The 17,785-nt window shown below is 53.8% G+C and overlaps 2 protein-coding genes across 3 annotated transcripts in view; one reads left to right on the plus strand and one right to left on the minus strand.

Annotated features, from left to right (window-relative positions):
• The first annotated feature begins 2,495 nt into the window (after positions 1-2,495).
• Positions 2,496-13,248, plus strand: SQSTM1 (sequestosome 1). Its single transcript, XM_060197337.1, has 8 exons — positions 2,496-2,733; positions 5,164-5,259; positions 6,081-6,316; positions 6,394-6,553; positions 8,307-8,387; positions 11,476-11,687; positions 12,014-12,209; positions 12,541-13,248. The coding sequence occupies exons 1-8, from the start codon at positions 2,529-2,531 to the stop codon at positions 12,696-12,698; spliced, it is 1,344 nt and encodes a 447-aa protein (XP_060053320.1). The 5' UTR covers positions 2,496-2,528; the 3' UTR covers positions 12,699-13,248.
• Positions 13,197-17,785, minus strand: part of MRNIP (MRN complex interacting protein) — a 28,284-nt gene continuing 23,695 nt past the window's right edge. The window contains exons 4-7 of one of the 2 annotated variants that reach the window (XM_007527162.3): positions 17,048-17,123; positions 15,916-16,052; positions 14,382-14,457; positions 13,197-13,780 (exon numbers count right to left, since the gene is read on the minus strand). In XM_007527162.3, coding sequence (XP_007527224.1) covers positions 13,379-13,780; positions 14,382-14,457; positions 15,916-16,052; positions 17,048-17,123 — 691 coding nt within the window. In that variant the 3' untranslated portion in view covers positions 13,197-13,378. The remainder of the gene's footprint in view (positions 13,781-14,381; positions 14,458-15,915; positions 16,053-17,047; positions 17,124-17,785) is intronic. The other variant, XM_060197343.1, reaches the window with a different exon arrangement.

Raw genomic sequence — 17,785 nt, forward strand, 5'->3', positions numbered from 1 at the left:
TTGTTAAAATCAATCATCAAGGGCAGGGGTAGATAGCATAATGATTATGCAAACACACTTTCATGCCTGAGGCTCCGAAGTCCCAGATTCAATCCCCTGCACCACCATAAACCAGAGCTGAGCAGTGCTCTGGTTAAAAAAAACACAATCATCAAATATATATATATATGAGAAAGTCAAATGTAATACAATTTAAAGAAATAGAAACATAAAAACATGAAGCGGGACTAGGCGGTGGTGCACTTAGCTAAGTGCTCACATCACAGTGCTCAAGGACCCAGGTTCAAGTCCTTGGTTCCCATCTGCAGGGACAAAGCTTCACAAGTGGTGAAGCAGGGCTGCAGGTCTCTGTCTCTCTGTCTCTTTCTCTCTCTGTCTTCCCCTCCCTCTCAATTTCTCTGTCTCTATCCAATAATAAATAAATAAAAATAAAAAAGAAAACAACAAACCAATGCTGAGAACACAGAGCCTGGCCATTGCCCAAAGGGGAGCGCGGGCCATTTCCTGACTTGGGGCCCAGCTTTCCTGCTGCAGGGTGCACAAGTACTGCCTGGAGCAAGACACACCTGCACCTTGAAGTCTGGGGGAGCACCTTGTATCCCTGGGAAGGGGGTAGGGGGTGGACAGCTGGTGTCGGGGGGGGGGGGGGCCCTCAGGCCAGGTGCACGAGCAGGTGGGCTCTGCTGTTCCGCAGTCCGCTCACCCTGGCCTCTGGCGGCAGCTTTGGCCAGTTTTCCAGCCGGCAGCTGTCTGTCCCTGGTGAATGTTGCGGGGCTGGGCGGCAGCCAGGCGGGGGAAACCCCCGTTATGACAGCGGTCATGGGACGCTGACTCACTGCCCCCAGACCACCTGACCTGGGCAGGGCCCTGCCAGGGGGTTCCCCGCCAGCGCCGGGCCAGAGCCAGGCCTTGTTTACCTTTCTCCTGCTGGGGGCGGGGAAGCCAGGGCCTGGCTCCAAAGTGGGGCATGCTGGGAAGGCGCAAGGAGAGCTCCCAGAGACGGGGGACCCTACTCCTCCTGTCCTCCTCTCTCTCACCCGCATCCTCCAACTCATCATGGCTCCAAACAGGCTTCAAAAGGCCAGGGAGCAAATGAGTCCTGGTGGCTATCCTCTGTCCACTGTTTGTCTGCAGGGGAGAGAGCGGAGCCCTGGAACCGGTCTGGAAGCCCTGTACCCCAGTCCTGGGGCCTTCCGTGTGTGTTCCCACCCACTCAGAGGGGGACCCCCAAGCTGGGGGGAGGGGTGCAGGGAGCCAGGCTCCCCGCAGGGCCTGCTGGGGGCTGCGTGTCTTGCTTGGGCTGCTGAGTCATGTACCAGGGTACTTGACTTGGCAAAGACCCAGAAAAATTCCTTCTGTGTCACTTGGTTGTTGCTTTCCCATCATGGAGATAGGGGTGGGTGGGCTAAGGCTGGTCTGTGGAGTGTGTGTATGTGTAAGTTCTGGAACCCTCGGGAAGGAGCAGGCATGCCTGAGGACAAGCCCCAGGAGCAAAGTACCTTCACACCTGAGTGGTCAGGCCCACTCTCCCTTGTGTGTGTCCCTGGGGGTCCCTGTCACTTGTTGCCGAGACCCCACCCTGATAGGAGTGGCCTCCACTCAGCTCTGACCTGCCCACCTGGAGGATTCTCCGGATGACAGACTCTGCCCTCTTGTCCCCCTTCTTGATCCCTTTCGTGCCCTCCAGTCTCCCACCCCCTTCCCCGAACTCTGTGAATTGCAGGATAAAACTGTCTTTGCTCCCCAGCTGGAGGAGCTGGGCTGACTCCTTTGCCTGCCCCCCCCCCCCAGGCGGCGGCCGAGGCACCTCCAGCCCTGGTGCACCTGTGCTGCCGTGTGTGAGTGGGCGCCCATGGGGTGACCTTTGAGCATTGGGGACCCCTCCAGCTCCAAGAGACCTTAGCTGACCGTCTGACAGGTGTATGTATGTGGGGGGACTCTGCTCTACCTTTTCTTTCTTACTAAACCAGGGGCTTTAAGTGCCCGGGGCTGACATGGGGGGGGTGGTCTGTCCCTGCCCCCAGCTCGGGGATCTCATGGAGGATGACCACTGGGGGCGCACGGGGCTGACACTAGCATCCCCCTGGACGTCCAGGAGCCTCCCTGCTCGGACCTGAGCTGGGGGAGTGGCAGGGTCCCCTGCCACCCTCTCTCCTCAGTGGCCTGGTCCCTGGCGGGCAGCTGGGGCGCCTAGGCCCTGCGGTGCTGAGTCACGGATAGGCCCGGGCCCGGGAGGGCTGCAGGGCAGAGCTCCGCCCGCCCTTCTCCAGCTGCAGCGGGGGGAGCCTAGGAGGAGAAGGCGGGAGTGCGGGGTGGGGGTGGGGTCCCGCGGGCCGCACTGAGCCCGGCGGGCGGCCGGTTGGGGGCGGTGTGCACGGGGCCCGGCCAGGGCGGCTCTCGCGCGGCCGTGACTAGGACGCCGCAGCGCAGGCCACGCCCCCAGAGGTCGAGAAGGGCGGGGCCTCCGCTGGCCTATAAATTCCGCGCGCGCCTGCGTCACCCTCAGAGCCGCGTCGTTACCCGCAGTCATGGAGTCGTTTACGGTCAAGGCCTATCTCCTGGGCAAGGAGGACGCGACGCGCGAGATTCGCCGCTTCACCTTCTGCCTCAGCCCGGAGCCCGAGGCTGAGGTGGAGGTGGCCGCCGGACCCCGGCCGTGCGAGCGGCTGCTGGAGCGGGTGGCGGCCCTGTTCCCTGCACTGCGGCCCGGCGGCTTCCTGGCGCACTACCGCGGTGAGCGGCGGCGGCGTGACGCAGCGGGGCCGCGCGGACCCCAGGGACGCCCCTCCGCCTGGGTCGCGCGGGGTCCGCGCTGCGGCGCGTCAGGTGCCTCCCCCGCCTGCCGCCATGATGTCGCAGAGGCCGGGGAGCCGGTTGGGGGTGCTCGTCAGGCTACTCGGCCTCGGGCTGCGGGGGCGAGACGGGGGCGGGGGGGAGGGAGGCCCGGGGGCCGCGGGCGGGTGCGGGTGCGGGGGGGGGGGGGGAGCCGCGGGGCCGCAGGGGGGGTGCGGGGGCGAGGCAGACGGTCAAGGCTCCGCCCCGGGGCGCCGCCCACCCCGCCTCTGTTTTTATGTTTTTATTTACCGGGAGGGAGACAGCCGTTCCTCCGGGGTGTTCGGCCGGGGCAGCCCCCCGTCCCGCGTAGCCGGCCTCGCGGGTCACTGATTCCGCCAGGTCCCTGCTCCGCTCTCGCCTAGGGCGGCGCCGCGGGCGTGCGTCTTGGTGCGTTTTCACAGGACGTCGCTATCTCCCCAGGTTCTGATCACCGGTGTAAGAAGTCTGATTCGCTGGAGGCATGTGGTTTCCAGACCGTTTGCATAGATGTTTTAATGCTAGAGCGCTGCTCAGCTCTGGCTTGTGGTGGTACCGGGGATTGAGCCTGGGACCCTGGAGCCTCAGGCCTGAGAGTCTCTTTGCAGAACCACTTCGCTGCCTCGCCAGCCCGGCAGGGTCAGCCCGTCCATGGAAACACTGGGCTCGCCCCCCCCACCCCAACCACAGTCACAGTCACTAATCATCCTCTTAGATTTCCGTTTAAGAGGGAATTTTGTACAAAAACACACGATCTGTTCAGACTGGCTTTTTTTTTTTTTTTTTTAAAGATTTTATTTATTTATGAGAAAGATAGGAGGAGAGAAGGAACCAGACATCACTCTGGTACATGTGCTGCCGGGGATGGGGATTGAACTCAGGACCTCATGCTTGAGCGTCCAATGGTTTATCCACTGTGCCACCTCCCAGACCACCCTTCATTACTTTCTGTAACTGAATAATGGTCTATTTTATGGACGCAGCTTTTATTTTCCATTTATTCATCACCTTAAAAAGACTTGTTAACAAAGTCCGGAGTATCAGTCTGGCACGTTGAAGTGCTGGTATTTGAACTCAGGACCTCTACTGCTGAATTTTTTTAAAGATGTATTGATTTAAGAGAGAAATCAGCAGTGAGCTGTCGTGTGGGACTGGGGTTCCAGCCCAGGTCCCCTGGTCCTCCTGTATGCAAGGAATGTGCTCTACTCACTGAACTACCACCCCAGCCAATCGGGTAGACCTTTTGGGAGTGGGAGAGTGTGTGCCCAGGATGGACCTCACTTCACACCTCGATCTTCCTGTTTTTTATTTTTTTTAATATTTTATTCACTTATGGATGAGAGAGATAGGAGGAGAGAGAGAATATCAGACGTCACTCTGGTACATGTGGTGCCGGGAATTGAGCTCGGGATCGCATGCTTGAGAGTCCAGTACTTTATCTACTGTGCCAACTCCCAGACCACTTATTTTTATTTGCTTTATCTTTTTTTAATTTTATATTTATTCCCTTTTGTTGTCCTTGTTTTATTGTTGTAGTTATTATTGATGTCGTTTTGTTGGATAGGACAGAGAGAAATGGAGAGAGGACATGAAGACAGAGAGGGGGAGAGAAAGATAGACACCTGCAGACCTGCTTCACCGCCTGTGAAGCCACTCCCCTGCAGGTGGGGAGCCGGGGGCTCGAACTGGGATCCTCATGCCCATCCTTTTGCCACCTGCCCTTAACCCGATGCGCTACTACCCGACTCCCTTATCTTTTTAAAGACATTCTTTCATGAGAGAGAACCAGAGCACCACTCTGGCACATACAATACTGGAACTGGATTCAGGACTTAGTGCTGAGAGCCCATCCCCTCCTGGGCTGTCTCACCTATCTTATGGGAGACCTGGCTTGAGGACCTCAGCCTGGTCTGCTGTCCACGGCCTCCTGATGGTGTGGATGAAACTGTGAGCCCAACGTCCAGATTACAGACTACAGAAATTCTTGTTTTTGTTTGTTTGTTTTACTAGAGCACTGCAGCAGTGCTCAGCTCTGGCTTATGGTGGTGCTGGGGAATTGAACCTGGGACTCCAGACCTCAGGCATGAAAGTCTGCTTAGTCATTATGCTGTCTCCCCAGCCCAGATACACTTCCTTTTAACTTAACTGGGGGAGGAGGTAGGTAGGTGCATTGGTTTCACTCCTCTTGTTGCAGAGGGCCAAGCCCTTAGCACCCTTACCTGCCAGGCAGTATCCCCGTGCTCCCCCAGCTCTGCCCTACGGGCACCGTTGGCACTGGCCTCTGGCCCTGCCAGCTGCCATCCTTGCACAGCCACCTGGGTCATCGTGGGTGTCTGTCTCCCTGTGCTTTAGATGAGGACGGGGACTTGGTTGCCTTCTCCAGTGATGAGGAACTGACCATGGCGATGTCCTACGTGAAGGATGACATCTTCCGGATTTATATCAAAGGTGAGGGCTTGCTCTGGGGTGCCACCTGCTGAGGAGGGGCTGGAGGCCACAAAGAATGGAGTGAGGACCCTGGGAGCTGTGCTTGGCCTACAGAGGTGGGGGGTGGGGGAGTTGGAGAGTCTCAGGATTCACTTTTTTTTTTACTTATTTTTTAAAATTATTTTTTTTTTACTCACTTTTAAAAAATATTTATTCCCTTTTGTTGCCCTTGTTTTATTGTTGTAGTTATTGTTGTTATTGATGTAGTTGTTGGATAGGACAGAGAAGTAGAGAAAGGAGGGGAAGACAGAGAGGGAGAGAGAAAGACACCTGCAGACCTGCTTCACTGCCTGTGAAGCGACTCCCCTGCAGGTGGGGAGCCGGGGGCTCGAAATGGGATCCTTACGATGGTTTTTGCATTTTACTTAACTTTTTACCAGAGCACTGCTCAGCTCTGGTTTATGGTGGCAAGGGGGATTGAACCTGGGACTTTGGAGCCACAGGTGTGAGTCTCTTTGCGCAACCATTATGCTATCTACCCCTGCTCCACTTTTTTTTTTTTTTTTTTAATGCACTGCTGGGGCATGAATCTGGGACCTCACACCTACCAGGCTTGTAATCCCCTGCTGAGCCCCCTCCTGACTCCTTGGGATTCAACTTGATTGTTCCCAGGTCAAGTGCCACACAATGTGAGGGTGCTGCAGGATTGACATTGTGAGGGGTGACGCCAGAGCACACTGCCCAGCTGGGACTGGGGGGTCCTGGCAGGGGCTCAGGTCTGTTGATGAGCTCCGGGGGCCTGTGGGGGTGGGTCCTTACCTCACAGCCTGTCCTCCCTGCAGAGAAGAAGGAGTGCCGACGGGAGCACCGCCCTCCCTGTGCTCAGGAGGCGCCCCGCAGCATGGTGCACCCCAACGTCATCTGCGATGGCTGTGACGGGCCAGTGGTGGGGGTGCGCTACAAGTGTAGTGTGTGCCCCAACTACGACCTGTGCGCTGCCTGCGAGGGAAAGGGCCTGCACCGCCAGCACAGCAAGCTGGTCTTCCCCAACCCCTTCAGCCACGGCCACTTGTCTGAGGTGAGTGGCCTCCCTGTGCCCGATGGGGGTGGGCCGGACCCCGACCCCTGACCCCATCCTCTGCTGGCTCTCTCCAGGGCTTGTCGCACAGCCGCTGGCTCCGCAAGCTGAAGCACGGCCATTTCGGATGGGCTGGCTGGGACCTGGTGCCACCAGGGAACTGGAGCCCTCGGCCCCCACGCGCCGGGGATGCCTGTGCCAGCCCGAGCTCCAGCCCCAGCCCTGCGGCAGACACGGGTGAGGCCGCTCTCAGAGCCGTGGGGAGGGGTCCTTGCTGGGCTGGTCAGTTCAGACATTCAAGTCACTCGATTCTCAGGAAACTGCAAAGTTAGGAGCAGTGTCTCCCTTTCAAAAAAAGATTTTACTTATTTATTAATGAGAAAGATAAGAGAAAGAACCAGACATCGCTGGTTTTACATTTGCTGCCGGGGATTGAACTCAGCACCTCATGCTTGAGAGTCTAGTGCCTTAGCCACTGCGTCACCTCCTGGACCACAGTCCCTTTAAAAAATTTTTTTTTTATATTTTCCCTTTTGTTGCCCTTGCTGTTTTTCATTGTTGTTGTAGTTATTGTTATTGATGTCATGCTTGATTGGATAGGACAGAGAGAGATGGAGAGAGGATGGGAAGGCAGAGAGGGGGAAAGATAGATACCTGCAGACATGCTTCACCACCTGTGAAGTGACTCCCCTGCAGGTGGGGAGCCAGGGGCTCGAACCGGGATCCTTACATGGTCCTTGCACTTCGTGCCACGTGTGCTTAACCCGCTGTGCTACCACCTGACTCCTGCCCAGTCCCTTTTTAATAATTTTAATTTTATTACTGTTAGTTTTTAACCGAGCATTGCTCAGCTCTGGATTATGGTGGTGTGTGGGGGATTGAACCTGGGATTTTAGAGCCTTAGGCATGAGAATCTCTTTGCATAACCATTATGCTATCTACCCTATCCCTGCCCAGTCCCTTTTTAATAAATTTATTATCTTTATTTATTGGATAGAGACAGCCAGAAATCCAGAGGGGAAGGGGTGATAGGGAAGGAAAGTCAGAGACACCTGCAACATTGCTTCACCACTCACAAAGCTTTACCCCTGTGGTGGCTCGAACCTGGGTCCTTGCGCATTGTTAACATGTACGCTTAACCAGGTGCACCACCACCCAGCCCCTCAGAGGCATGTTTCTTTCTTTCTTTTTTTTTGGTAAGATCTTTTATTTATTTATTCCCTTTTGTTGCTCTTGTTGTTTTTTATTGTTGTAGTTATTGTTGTTATTAATGTCATTGTTGTTGGATAGGACAGAGAGATGGAGAGAGCAGGGGAAGACGGGGAGAGAAAGACACCTAGAGACCTGCTTCACCACTTGTGAAGCGACTCCCCCTGCAGGGGGGGAACCGGGGGCTCGAACCAGGATCCTTACCGCTGGTTTTTGCGCTTCGCGCCATGCGCGCTTAACCCGCTGCGCTACCGCCTGACTCCCCAGAGGCAAATTTCTGTGAGACTTTTGTGAAAGTATTTAACAACAGAGAGTGGAGGAAGAGTCAGAGCATCATTGGCATATGCAATGCTGGTGATGAAACTTGGGACCTTAAGCTGGGGAGTCCAACACCATATCCACTGCGCCCGCCACTTAGAGGATTGCTGTACGAGACTTGAAACATACTCTTCAAAGTTGAAGATTGGGTTTGCTTTGCACTGGAGATCTTGGAGTCTGGCCTTACCTTGATTTCATTCATTTCACTGAGTGCTTTATCCACTTTAGTGTCTTAAGGGGCCATAGGTGGGACCAGAGCTGTTTGAGTCTTAGTAAATAAAACACCTGTGATGTGACCTGTGGGGCGGGCCTACAGTGTGTGGGGGGATGGGACAGTCCCGGGCACATGGGCTGCCAGGACAGTCTCTCCATAGAGGGCAATGGGATGAAGGTGATGGGATGAAGACGGAGCAAAGTCACTGAAAGTGCTTGGAGTTAAATATACTTGTTTTTAAAATCCAAGCTTCTGGCCCATCGGAGGATCCCAGTGTGAATTTCCTCAAGAACGTGGGGGAGAGTGTGGCTGCTGCCCTCAGCCCTCTGGGTAAGTGCCGCTTTCCTGGCCTTTGCCATCTGCAGACCGTGCCCTCGAGCAGTGCTCATTACAGCGTCCTGCAGACTGCTAAGACTTTGTCTCCCAAGTGTTGTCTGCAGGCCATTCAAGGCTGGATTCCTGAGAAATTCTGTGAAGTGGGCCTGGCCCTAGTGAACGGGACCAGGGAGAGCTGGACTGTTTGCATTTGCTGTGCTGACTGACCCTTGTGTTTCTCGGGCCTGGGCTAATGGGTGGTTGAGAGCTGTGTGCCAAAGGCTTCCCCAGTGGCCCTGGTCACATGAATTCACTGTCCCATTTTAAGACTCATCCAAACTTGTGGGGGCTTCAGAACTTGACCTACACTTCCCTGCTCAGGACACAAGGAGTCATTTTAGAAGTGCCCACAGGTCTCCAGTAAGGATAATGGCTACTTCACACTTTAAAAAAAAAATTATTTATTTATTCATGAGAAAGATAGGAAAGAACCAGCCATCACTCTGGTATATGTGCTGCCGGGGATTGAATTTAGGACCTCGTGCTTGAGAGTCTAGTGCCTTAGCCATTGCACCACCTCCTGGACCACACCACACTTTAAAAAAAAAAAATTTTAGTACCTTTATTTACTGGATAGAGACAGCCAGAAATCAAGAGGGAAGGCGGGGGGAGGAAATGGGGCCTGAGAGCTGGAGCACTGGGTTAAATGCATATAGTACAAATCGCAAGGATGCTGCTTTAGGCCCCAGCTCCCCACCTGCAGGGTGTGGGGATGCTTCACAAGCAGTGAAGCGGGTCTGCAGGTGTTTTTCTCCTTATCTTCCCCATCCCTGTATAGTTTAAAAAAAAAAAAAAAAATATATATATATATATATATATATATATATATATCACAGGAGCAAGGAGCAGTGGATTCATAGTGCAGGCACAGCCCCAATGATCACCCAAGACAACTGCAGCCCTGCTTCACCACTTGCAAAGCTTCCACTTTGCAGGTGGGGATTGGGGGCTCAAATCCAGGTCCTTGGGATTATAACGTGCTCAACTGGGCACACCACCATCCAGCCCCTTCACATCTTTCAAAGTGGGTAGTTTCCTTCTCCCACCCCAGGAGGAGTCTGGAAGTCTGCCGAACAAGGAAGGGGGGCTTATTAACTTTGCCTTAGTAGTTTGACTAGTTGGACTCAGCTCCAGGGCTGGCCTTGTGGCTGTTTCCCTTAGGCGAAGAGAGCCAACCACCACCACCTGGGGTGGTTGTTGTGGGCTGGACCAGTGATTTAAATGCCGATATCCAAGGCGTTTGTGGGTAGGTGCTGTGCCCACCAGAGCAGACTGCTTCTGGCTTGAGGTCAGTCACCATCACAGAAAGCAGATGCAGGGCCTTGGGAGCAGGCTGTGGGGGCACAACTGGTGACAGCCCTGTACTCCAGAGTTCAGCTTTTATCAAGTTGGAGGAACCCTATTTCCCAACTTCCACACCATTTTACCTTGTACTTGAGTATATATATATATATATATATATACATATATATATAATTTTGTTTTTTCCATGTTTTGTATTTTTTGTTTTCTTTATTATCTGAGCAGAATTAGGCTCAACTACCAGTACTCGTTTGTAGCATGTCTTTCCCTCCAGTGTTTCATTATAGCTGCTAGAAAACACAGTTGAAAGAACAGTAGAATGAATACTCAGATTTTCTTCCTTTTTCTAATGGGTGGTGGACAGGGCTCTGCCATTGGGCCGGGGGTGAAAGCTAGGGTTCCTCTCACTTGGTGATAAATCTGAGCAGGACTGAGCATAGCCCTCATAGCCAAGTCTGAGCCACTTCCCTCTAGTGGTGTGTGGGACATCTGTCCTCATTGCTGCCCCTTCCTGGCTTTCCACAGCTTCTCAGAGCTACCACAGGGCAACTTCTGTTTCTGGGCTCCTTCCTGTAGCTCTGTCTTTCCATCCCAGAGGGTGTCTTCATAGAGGCTGAGAGTGGGGCCGTTTCCTGGACTCACTAGTTACTTAAATCATAGGAGCAGGGACTTAAAGCATGGGAGGAAACAAATCACCCCAGCTAGTCGGTTGTGGAAATGAAGCAGGACCTGTAAACCGGGGTGTGTGGGAGTGGAGGGACTGCCTTGCCCCCCTCCCCCCCGGGTGTTAGCCAGTCTTCCTTGCTCAGGTAGACAGCTAGCCAGTTAGCTTATGCCAGGTGCTTGCATGCCGGGAAAAACAGCCCAGTCAGGGCTAATACCCCATCTGTGGGCTTTAACCTTTTCTTTGGAAACCCTTTCTCTGGAAAACACCAGAACTGAAGGGGTGTCAGAGGCAAATAGAACAGAGGCTACAACCAAACGTTGGGCACACCAGCTGGCCTAGCAACAGCAGTGTTTGTGTAGGGAAACACTGAATACTCTTGGCACTTTTGTGTGTCAAAGACCGGGGTTAAGTCTTGGTTTTCCAGAGGAAGAAAGAACAAACAGTAAAGCAGAACAAGAAAGTGCAGTCTGGGGGAGGGGGCTGGGCTCTGGGGGAGGCCAGGAATGTCCACAGTGACCTTCTGGAACTGGCTTCTAGCTGCAGACTCCTTTGCTAGAACCGGAGAGGCTGGATGGTGGCACGCTTGCTACCATGCTTGAGGACCTGGGTTCAAGTCCCTTGTCCTCACCTGCAGGGAGGAAGAGCAGTGGGAAGTAGAGAACTACAGCGTAGGTGGCTGTCCTCAGTCCCTCAGTGAGCACACGTGGCATAGGGAGATGGGACATGTGGGCCTGAATTTCCAGCCTCCCATCCTGCACCTGGGACCTACCTGCCCCACCCCCCTTAGAACAAACAAGGGCTTTGGACTTTGCAGCTCCCCAAGCTGCCCTGGGGTGTCAGCTGAAGTTAGTGTTTCACCAAACTGGGGGCTATGATGGGTTTGGTAAGGTTAAGTTGGCTGCTATTTTTTTTTTTTTAGAAATAAAGACCTGGGGCTGGAATACTGGGTGTGTTCAGGTCTGGGATCAGGGCTGACTTGGCTGGTGAGCTGGTTCCCTGGCTGCTGGGGGCCCACTGCCATTGAGGCTTTTGGGCTCGCAGGTGGTCTGTTGACCCATGCTCTTTGACCTCTAGGTATTGAAGTTGACATTGACGTGGAGCATGGGGGGAAGAGAAGCCGCCTGACTCCTGTCTCGGGCACCTCCAGCGCTGAGGACAAGTGTGGCTCGCAGCCCAGCAGTTGCTCCTCTGACCCCAGCAAACAAGCCAGGGATTCGGAGAGTGTCACTCAGTCCCTGGTGGAGCAGATGAATAAAATAGCCCTGGAGTCCGGGGCACAGCCTGAGGTAAGCATGCTTCCTGTCTCTCCCAGCTCCTCCATCCCTGGCTACCCCAGCACTCACACCAGGAAGGGGCAGCAATGAGGACAGATGTCCCACACACCACTAGAGGGAAGTGGCTCAGACTTGGCTATGAGGGCTATGCTCAGTCCTGCTCAGATTTATCACCAAGTGAGAGGAACCCTAGCTTTCACCCCCGGCCCAATGGCAGTTGAGTCTGTGACAGCCCCCCACTAACTGTGTGAAGAAAACTGCCCAGGGCCCCTGGTTGCCACCCACAACCAGGAGCCAAGGCCACATCCCCCTCTGTGCTCATGGGCCTCCTACTCCAGGAGCAGATGGAGTCTGACAACTGCTCCGGAGGAGATGACGACTGGACTCACTTGTCTTCAAAAGAAGTGGACCCATCCACAGGGGAACTCCAGTCTCTGCAGATGCCTGGATCTGAGGGGCCAAGCTCTCTGGACCCTTCCCAGGGCGGCCCCACAGGGCTGAAGGAAGCCGCCCTGTACCCGCACCTTCCCCCAGGCAAGTCTTGCCAGGCTGCTGGTGTTTCTGCCTCTCCTCAGAGGTCATGTCATGCTTTTAGCATCAGGGTCTCTCTGTGGGCATGTCTGCTCATGTCTACACTGAGCAGTGTGTATACCATGGCCACACTCACGGCTGTGGGTTACACTGTAGTCACGGCAGAGTGATGTAGTGGTGACAGCACAGGATGTTTAAGTAGCTTCAGTATTTCTGTCGGGAAAGCTTGCCAGCCCTGGTCCTGCAGGCACTGGGTTCTCACCCACTGGGCAAGGGTGCTGCCATGTCTGGGTGGCACATGGGGCCTTAGGACTCTTGCTTTTCTCTCTGGCAGAAGCTGACCCCCGGCTGATTGAGTCCCTCTCCCAGATGTTGTCCATGGGCTTCTCGGATGAGGGCGGCTGGCTCACCAGGCTCCTGCAGACCAAGAACTATGACATTGGGGCGGCCCTGGACACCATCCAGTACTCAAAGCACTCGCCGCCCCTGTGAAGAAGCTTCACTGGCCTCAACTGCCCTCTTTCTTGCCTCATAGTTGTGTTGAACTAGTGTAGAACCCCAGGGCTTTTGTAATCACCAGTTTTTCTGCATTCTTCCAGATCTGGGGGGTGGGGATGCATGATGCCACTTTGGGCACTCGAGGGGCTCAGTCCATCTTGGCTGATGTTGCAGACAGCAAGTCCCCTCAGTGCCCTGGCCCGGAGGCTGAGGGAGACTCCTTGCGGGGGAAGCTGCGAGGTTCAGGTGCAATGCTCCTGTCAGGTTGTCCCCCGCCAGGTCACTCACCAGCAGTGCACAGTAGATCTTGCCAACAGCCTTTGCCTTTCCTTCTGTGTTTTGAATGACTAGTATGCTGGTTGACATGCACTTAAGATTCTCTGGAGAGTGGAAGTGTCCGCATTTAGCTGCTGCCTGTTCATAACCACCATGGCACTCTCATTTCCTAGTGTGTCAACTGCTTTCAAAGTCAAAATCCTGTTATAGCCACTGTTACTGTATTTGTTAACAATTTAATTACACAATATAAGCACTTTAGTCAAGACACTTCTGTACGGGTCATGTTTGTTCTCGGCAGTTCCCATGAAGTGTGTTCATCCTGCTATGTAGGAACAACCTCAGGAGCCAGGGATCTGGGCTCCACCAGAGGCATCCATGGCCATCAGATACTCAGCTCACAGGTTGTCATCGAAGTCCTCACCTGTTTTAAAGAGGTCCCACATTCGCACCAGGGGGGGCTTTTGTGTCCGTGTAACCAAGTGTCTGTCCTCTGCCCGACGGCTTGTGTCCCACAACTGCTCAGGGGACTCCCCACAGGGCTCATGACCCAAGGTGGTTCCTGGGAGCTGGTGCCCACCAGGGCCACAGCTGGGGGGCCCCTGATCAGTTGGCCTGGGGTCTCTCCACAGGGATGTCTGAAGCTCCGTGTCCCCATGTGGGCTGTTTCCAGGTGGCAGAAATAGGTCCCACTTAGACTCGGCTCTGACCTGCTGGGCAGGATGTGGTGGTTCACTCCTGGTGCCTGAGTCCTCACAGCTGCTTCCTTCATGGTGTTTTCCCCTCTGGCTCACATGGCCCTGCAAGGGAGGCCAGAGAGATAGATGTCCTCCTGTTTGGATGAGGGCCCCATCTCCACCCCAGACTGCTCTGCTGGTCCCCAGGCTGGTAGGCCAGGGCTGGCTTTGACTTTGCTTTTATCAGGGTAATGTGAACAAATGCCTTCTATCTCACCATAAATCCTCTGCTAAACTTCCTCGTCAGGTACCCTCCAAAGAGGCAGGTGGCTGTGCCAACATGCCCAGGAACGCACTGGGCACCCTCAGTAACTGTCCTTACTCTCTAGGGCCTGCTAGGTTTCTTGTACCAAGGACAAAAGCAGACCCGCCCTGAAGAGAAGGCCCCAAGGGCACTCCTGGCCAGGGCAGCCCATGCTGAAATGTGACAAGGCCCCTCCCTCCACATAGGACAAGGGTGGCCCTCTCGGCCATCCCAAGGGACCAGAAGTGACTCCTTGAGAATGGGCTGGCAGGGCAGCAGACCCGAGAAAGGAGTTCCAGCCAGGGGCCCTAGGGGTCTGGCTAGCATACTTCAGCTGCTGCCCAAATAACACAACTGAAAAATCCTCTGTGCTAGGCTAGGTGGCGCTGGGACCAGGAATAAAACTCCTCAGTCACTGACCTGGGGCTTCCAGGTGACCACAGAGTCCTGCACGTCGGCAACGTGTGGAAGCTGGGTTGTGCTTGGGCTCCACTTCCTGGTGGGAGAAAGTGCCATTAGAATTTGTCCTGTTAGGGAGTCGGTGGCAGCGCAGCGGGTTAAGCGCACGTGGCACAAAGCGCAAGGACTGGCCTAAGGATCCCGGTTCGAGCCCCAGGCTCCCCACCTGCAGGGGAGTCGCTTCACAGGCAGCTCCCTGTTTTCCCCTCCTCCATTTCTCTCTGTCCTATCTAATGACAACATCAATAACAACAACAATAATAACTACAACAACAATAAAAAGACAAGGGCAACAAAAGGGAAAATAAATAAAATTTTTAAAAAATTGTCCTGTTGAGGCTGCCTGGCCTGACACCCAGCTCAGGGGAACTCTGTCCTCCACAGCTTCTGGGTGACTGCTTGGCTTCTCCCCGTCCCCCCCCCCCCAAAAAAAAAAAAAGACATAGTTCCTAGAAAGTTCTAAATCTGAACTGGAATCTACCTCCTTAGATTTTTTTTTTTAAGTGGATGCTAGACTATTTTTTATTTTTTAAAGGAGGGAGCAGGCGGTGAGCCTCCCCCAACAAATCTTTTTTTTAATATTCCCATTTGTTGCCTTTGCTGTTTTATTGTTGTAGTCATTATTGATGATGTTGTTGTTGGATAGGACAGAGAGAAATGGAGAGAGGAGGGGAAGACAGAGGGGGGAGAGAAAGATAGACACCTGCAGACCTGCTTCACTGATTGTGAAGTCACTCCTCTGCAGTTAGGGAGCCGGGGGCTTGAACTAGGATCCTTATGCTGGTCCTTGCGCTTTGTGCCACCTGCACTACAGCCTGACTCCCGACTATTTTTTATCTTTATTCTACCAGAGCACTGCTCAGCTCTGGTTTATGGTGCTGCTGAGGACTGAACTTGAGACCTTAGAGCCCCAGGCATGAAAGACTTTTTTTGCAAAACCATTATGCTGTCTCCCTACATCTAGATAAAAGGTCTCTCAGAAAATGCACTGGGCGGTGGTGCAGCAGGTTAAGTGCACATGGTGCAAAACTCAAGGACCCTTACAGGGATCCCAGTTTGAGCCCCAGGCTCCCCACCCCACCTGCGGGGGGGAGGGGTTTTTGCTTCACAAGTGGTGAAGCAGTACTGAAGGTATCTGTCTTCCCTGCCTGTCTTGATTTCTCTGTCCTATCCAACAATACCAAAATGGGAAAAAAATGGCCTCCAGGAGCAGTGGATTCATAGTGCAGGCACCAAGCCCCAGCAATAACCCTGGAGGCGAAACAAAAACAAAACAAAACCCACACGGTGCGCACAGCCATCTAAGCGCAGTGCCATCATAAAAGGCGCCCAGGCAAGCGCAAACCTCAGCACTGGCCTCAACCAGGCTGAGGACCCAGCACGGAACACCTGCTATCACATCCCTAGGCTTCTCTCATACTGAGTCACTCACTCAACAGTCCCCGTTTTGAGTCAGTGCCACATGGGCAGGGCCAGACTTGTGGGAAGGTGGCACCTTTTTCTAGGCAGGTCTTTACTGAAGGGACGGCCTGGCTGCTCTGTCTGCAAACACTCTCCATCTGGCTCCAGTCTGTCAGCAGTGTCCTCCCTCAGGTACTTCAGCCAGCGGCTTTCTGAGGGCTGGAGTCCACCCTATAGGATTGGGAAGTAAGCCAATACTGAGTTGGAAAGCTGGTACAGTCACTGAAATGCCATCAGCCTGACTCTTCCCCAGCTCCAGGGCCTCAAGCTGGTGTGCATGCACCCCACCCCAAGGAGAGGCATTAGGCTGTGAGGCACTGGGAAGGGGCTCGGTGTACCCACAAAGCACAGAGAGCTTTGCAAGTCTCCATGCTCCCTGACCTAGTGGCTCCACGAAAACAGAGGTCATCACATGTTGAGTAAGAGTGAAAATGGACAGCAGCAAAGGGCTGGGACCTAGGGAAATGCTCAGTAAGGGGAAGGGCACACTCACTACATTCTGTCGTTTCCTTTTATAAATAAGTCACTCAAAACTATACAGGCAACGTAAGGTGATAAAACTTTAAACTCCAAGATTTAGACCAGTAGTCTTACAAGGATGGAGAATTAAGTCTGTTAAGTAGAAGTCTAGATCCAAGTTCACAAGGAACAGTCCCCAGGGCACATGGGGCCAGGCCTCACGCACTGAGGTGAGCACAGGCGGGACTGTTCAGGGCCCAGAAGCCATGGCTGGTCCTACTCAGTCCCTGCAGGACAGTATCATGTCCCCAAAGCATCTTGGATGTGTCAGTGGTGTCACCTCAACAGTCACTCAAGCTCTTACAAAGCCAGCTCACCAGGCACTGGGATGCCTCTGGGAGCTCCGCTAGAAGCAATGGAGCATGGAGACCTCTGGCTTTCCAACAGCACCCTCTCCCCACCAGAGCGGACCTGGATGCACGAGTGGAGGTCAAGCTCAGCTCAGAGTATCACTGCTGCCTGAATACAAGGCTGTCTCCACCCTTACAAAACAGACAGGTCTACTCATTTTTTGTTTCCTGTTGGTTTAAAGCAAGTGGCTGTTACTTGATGGAATCAACAAGTGTTGGCTGAACAAATGGCTTGTGACTGAAGGAATGAAACCACTTGCTTTCTGTGACTGGGTCTGGGTGGCGCTGCTGGCTCACCTGCAGACTTGGGTGCTCAGTCTGCTGAGAAGCTGTGTTCTCCTCGCCAGCGGGCTGCCCGGCTTCTTCCAGAGACCTGAGGGAGAGATTGCACATGACCTCTGTGAAATGACTGGGATGACGGAAGGGCCAAGAAGATGGGAAAAGTGGGAGAGAGACCTGAGACTATTCTCGGGGATCTCAGGAAATTCTTTGGGCTGGGGGTGGTCTGCTCATCTCCCAGCAGTTTGGAAGGCTGGGCAGAGGGGCCACTGTTCCTGACAGAGCACTCCTGCAACAGGAAAAGTGACCAAAGACTGGATGGACAGAATGTCACCCTGAGGGACCAGAGTCTGCACCCTGGCTTTGCTAAAACCAGCTGTCACCGTGACAGTCTTAACTGGGACTGACACTGTAGCCCAGCTGGTGACCTGCTCAGGGCCTGGGACAGAGATCCCTACAGCAGAGACATCTCTGCCTAGAGATGCACCAGGGTCTCTACTGTTGTGCTCTATTCCAGCTACTTCCAAGAGATGAGGCATTTTTCTTTTTTTATTATCTTTATTTATTGGATAGAGACAGCCAGAAATTGAGGTGAGATAGAGAGGGAGAGAGACAGAGAGACAACTGTAGCACTGCTTCACCACTCACAAAGCTTTCCCCCTGCAGGTGGGGACCAGGGGCTTGAACCTGAGTCCTTAAGCACTGTAATGGGAGAACTTAACCAGGTGTGCCAGTGCCTGGTACCTATGGTTTGCT

This window comes from Erinaceus europaeus, chromosome 9 (genome assembly GCF_950295315.1).
Source record: "Erinaceus europaeus chromosome 9, mEriEur2.1, whole genome shotgun sequence".
NCBI classification, from domain to species: domain Eukaryota; kingdom Metazoa; phylum Chordata; class Mammalia; order Eulipotyphla; family Erinaceidae; genus Erinaceus; species Erinaceus europaeus.

Bases quoted from the DNA above. Each gene is read 5' to 3' on its own strand.
- SQSTM1 (XM_060197337.1), top strand. From the start codon at position 2,529: ATGGAGTCGTTTACGGTCAAGGCCTATCTCCTGGGCAAGGAGGACGCG. The intron at 6,554-8,306 runs GTGAGGCCGCTC...TTAAAATCCAAG, and splicing joins CAGCCCTGCGGCAGACACGG to CTTCTGGCCCATCGGAGGAT. The intron at 8,388-11,475 runs GTAAGTGCCGCT...TTTGACCTCTAG, and splicing joins TGCTGCCCTCAGCCCTCTGG to GTATTGAAGTTGACATTGAC.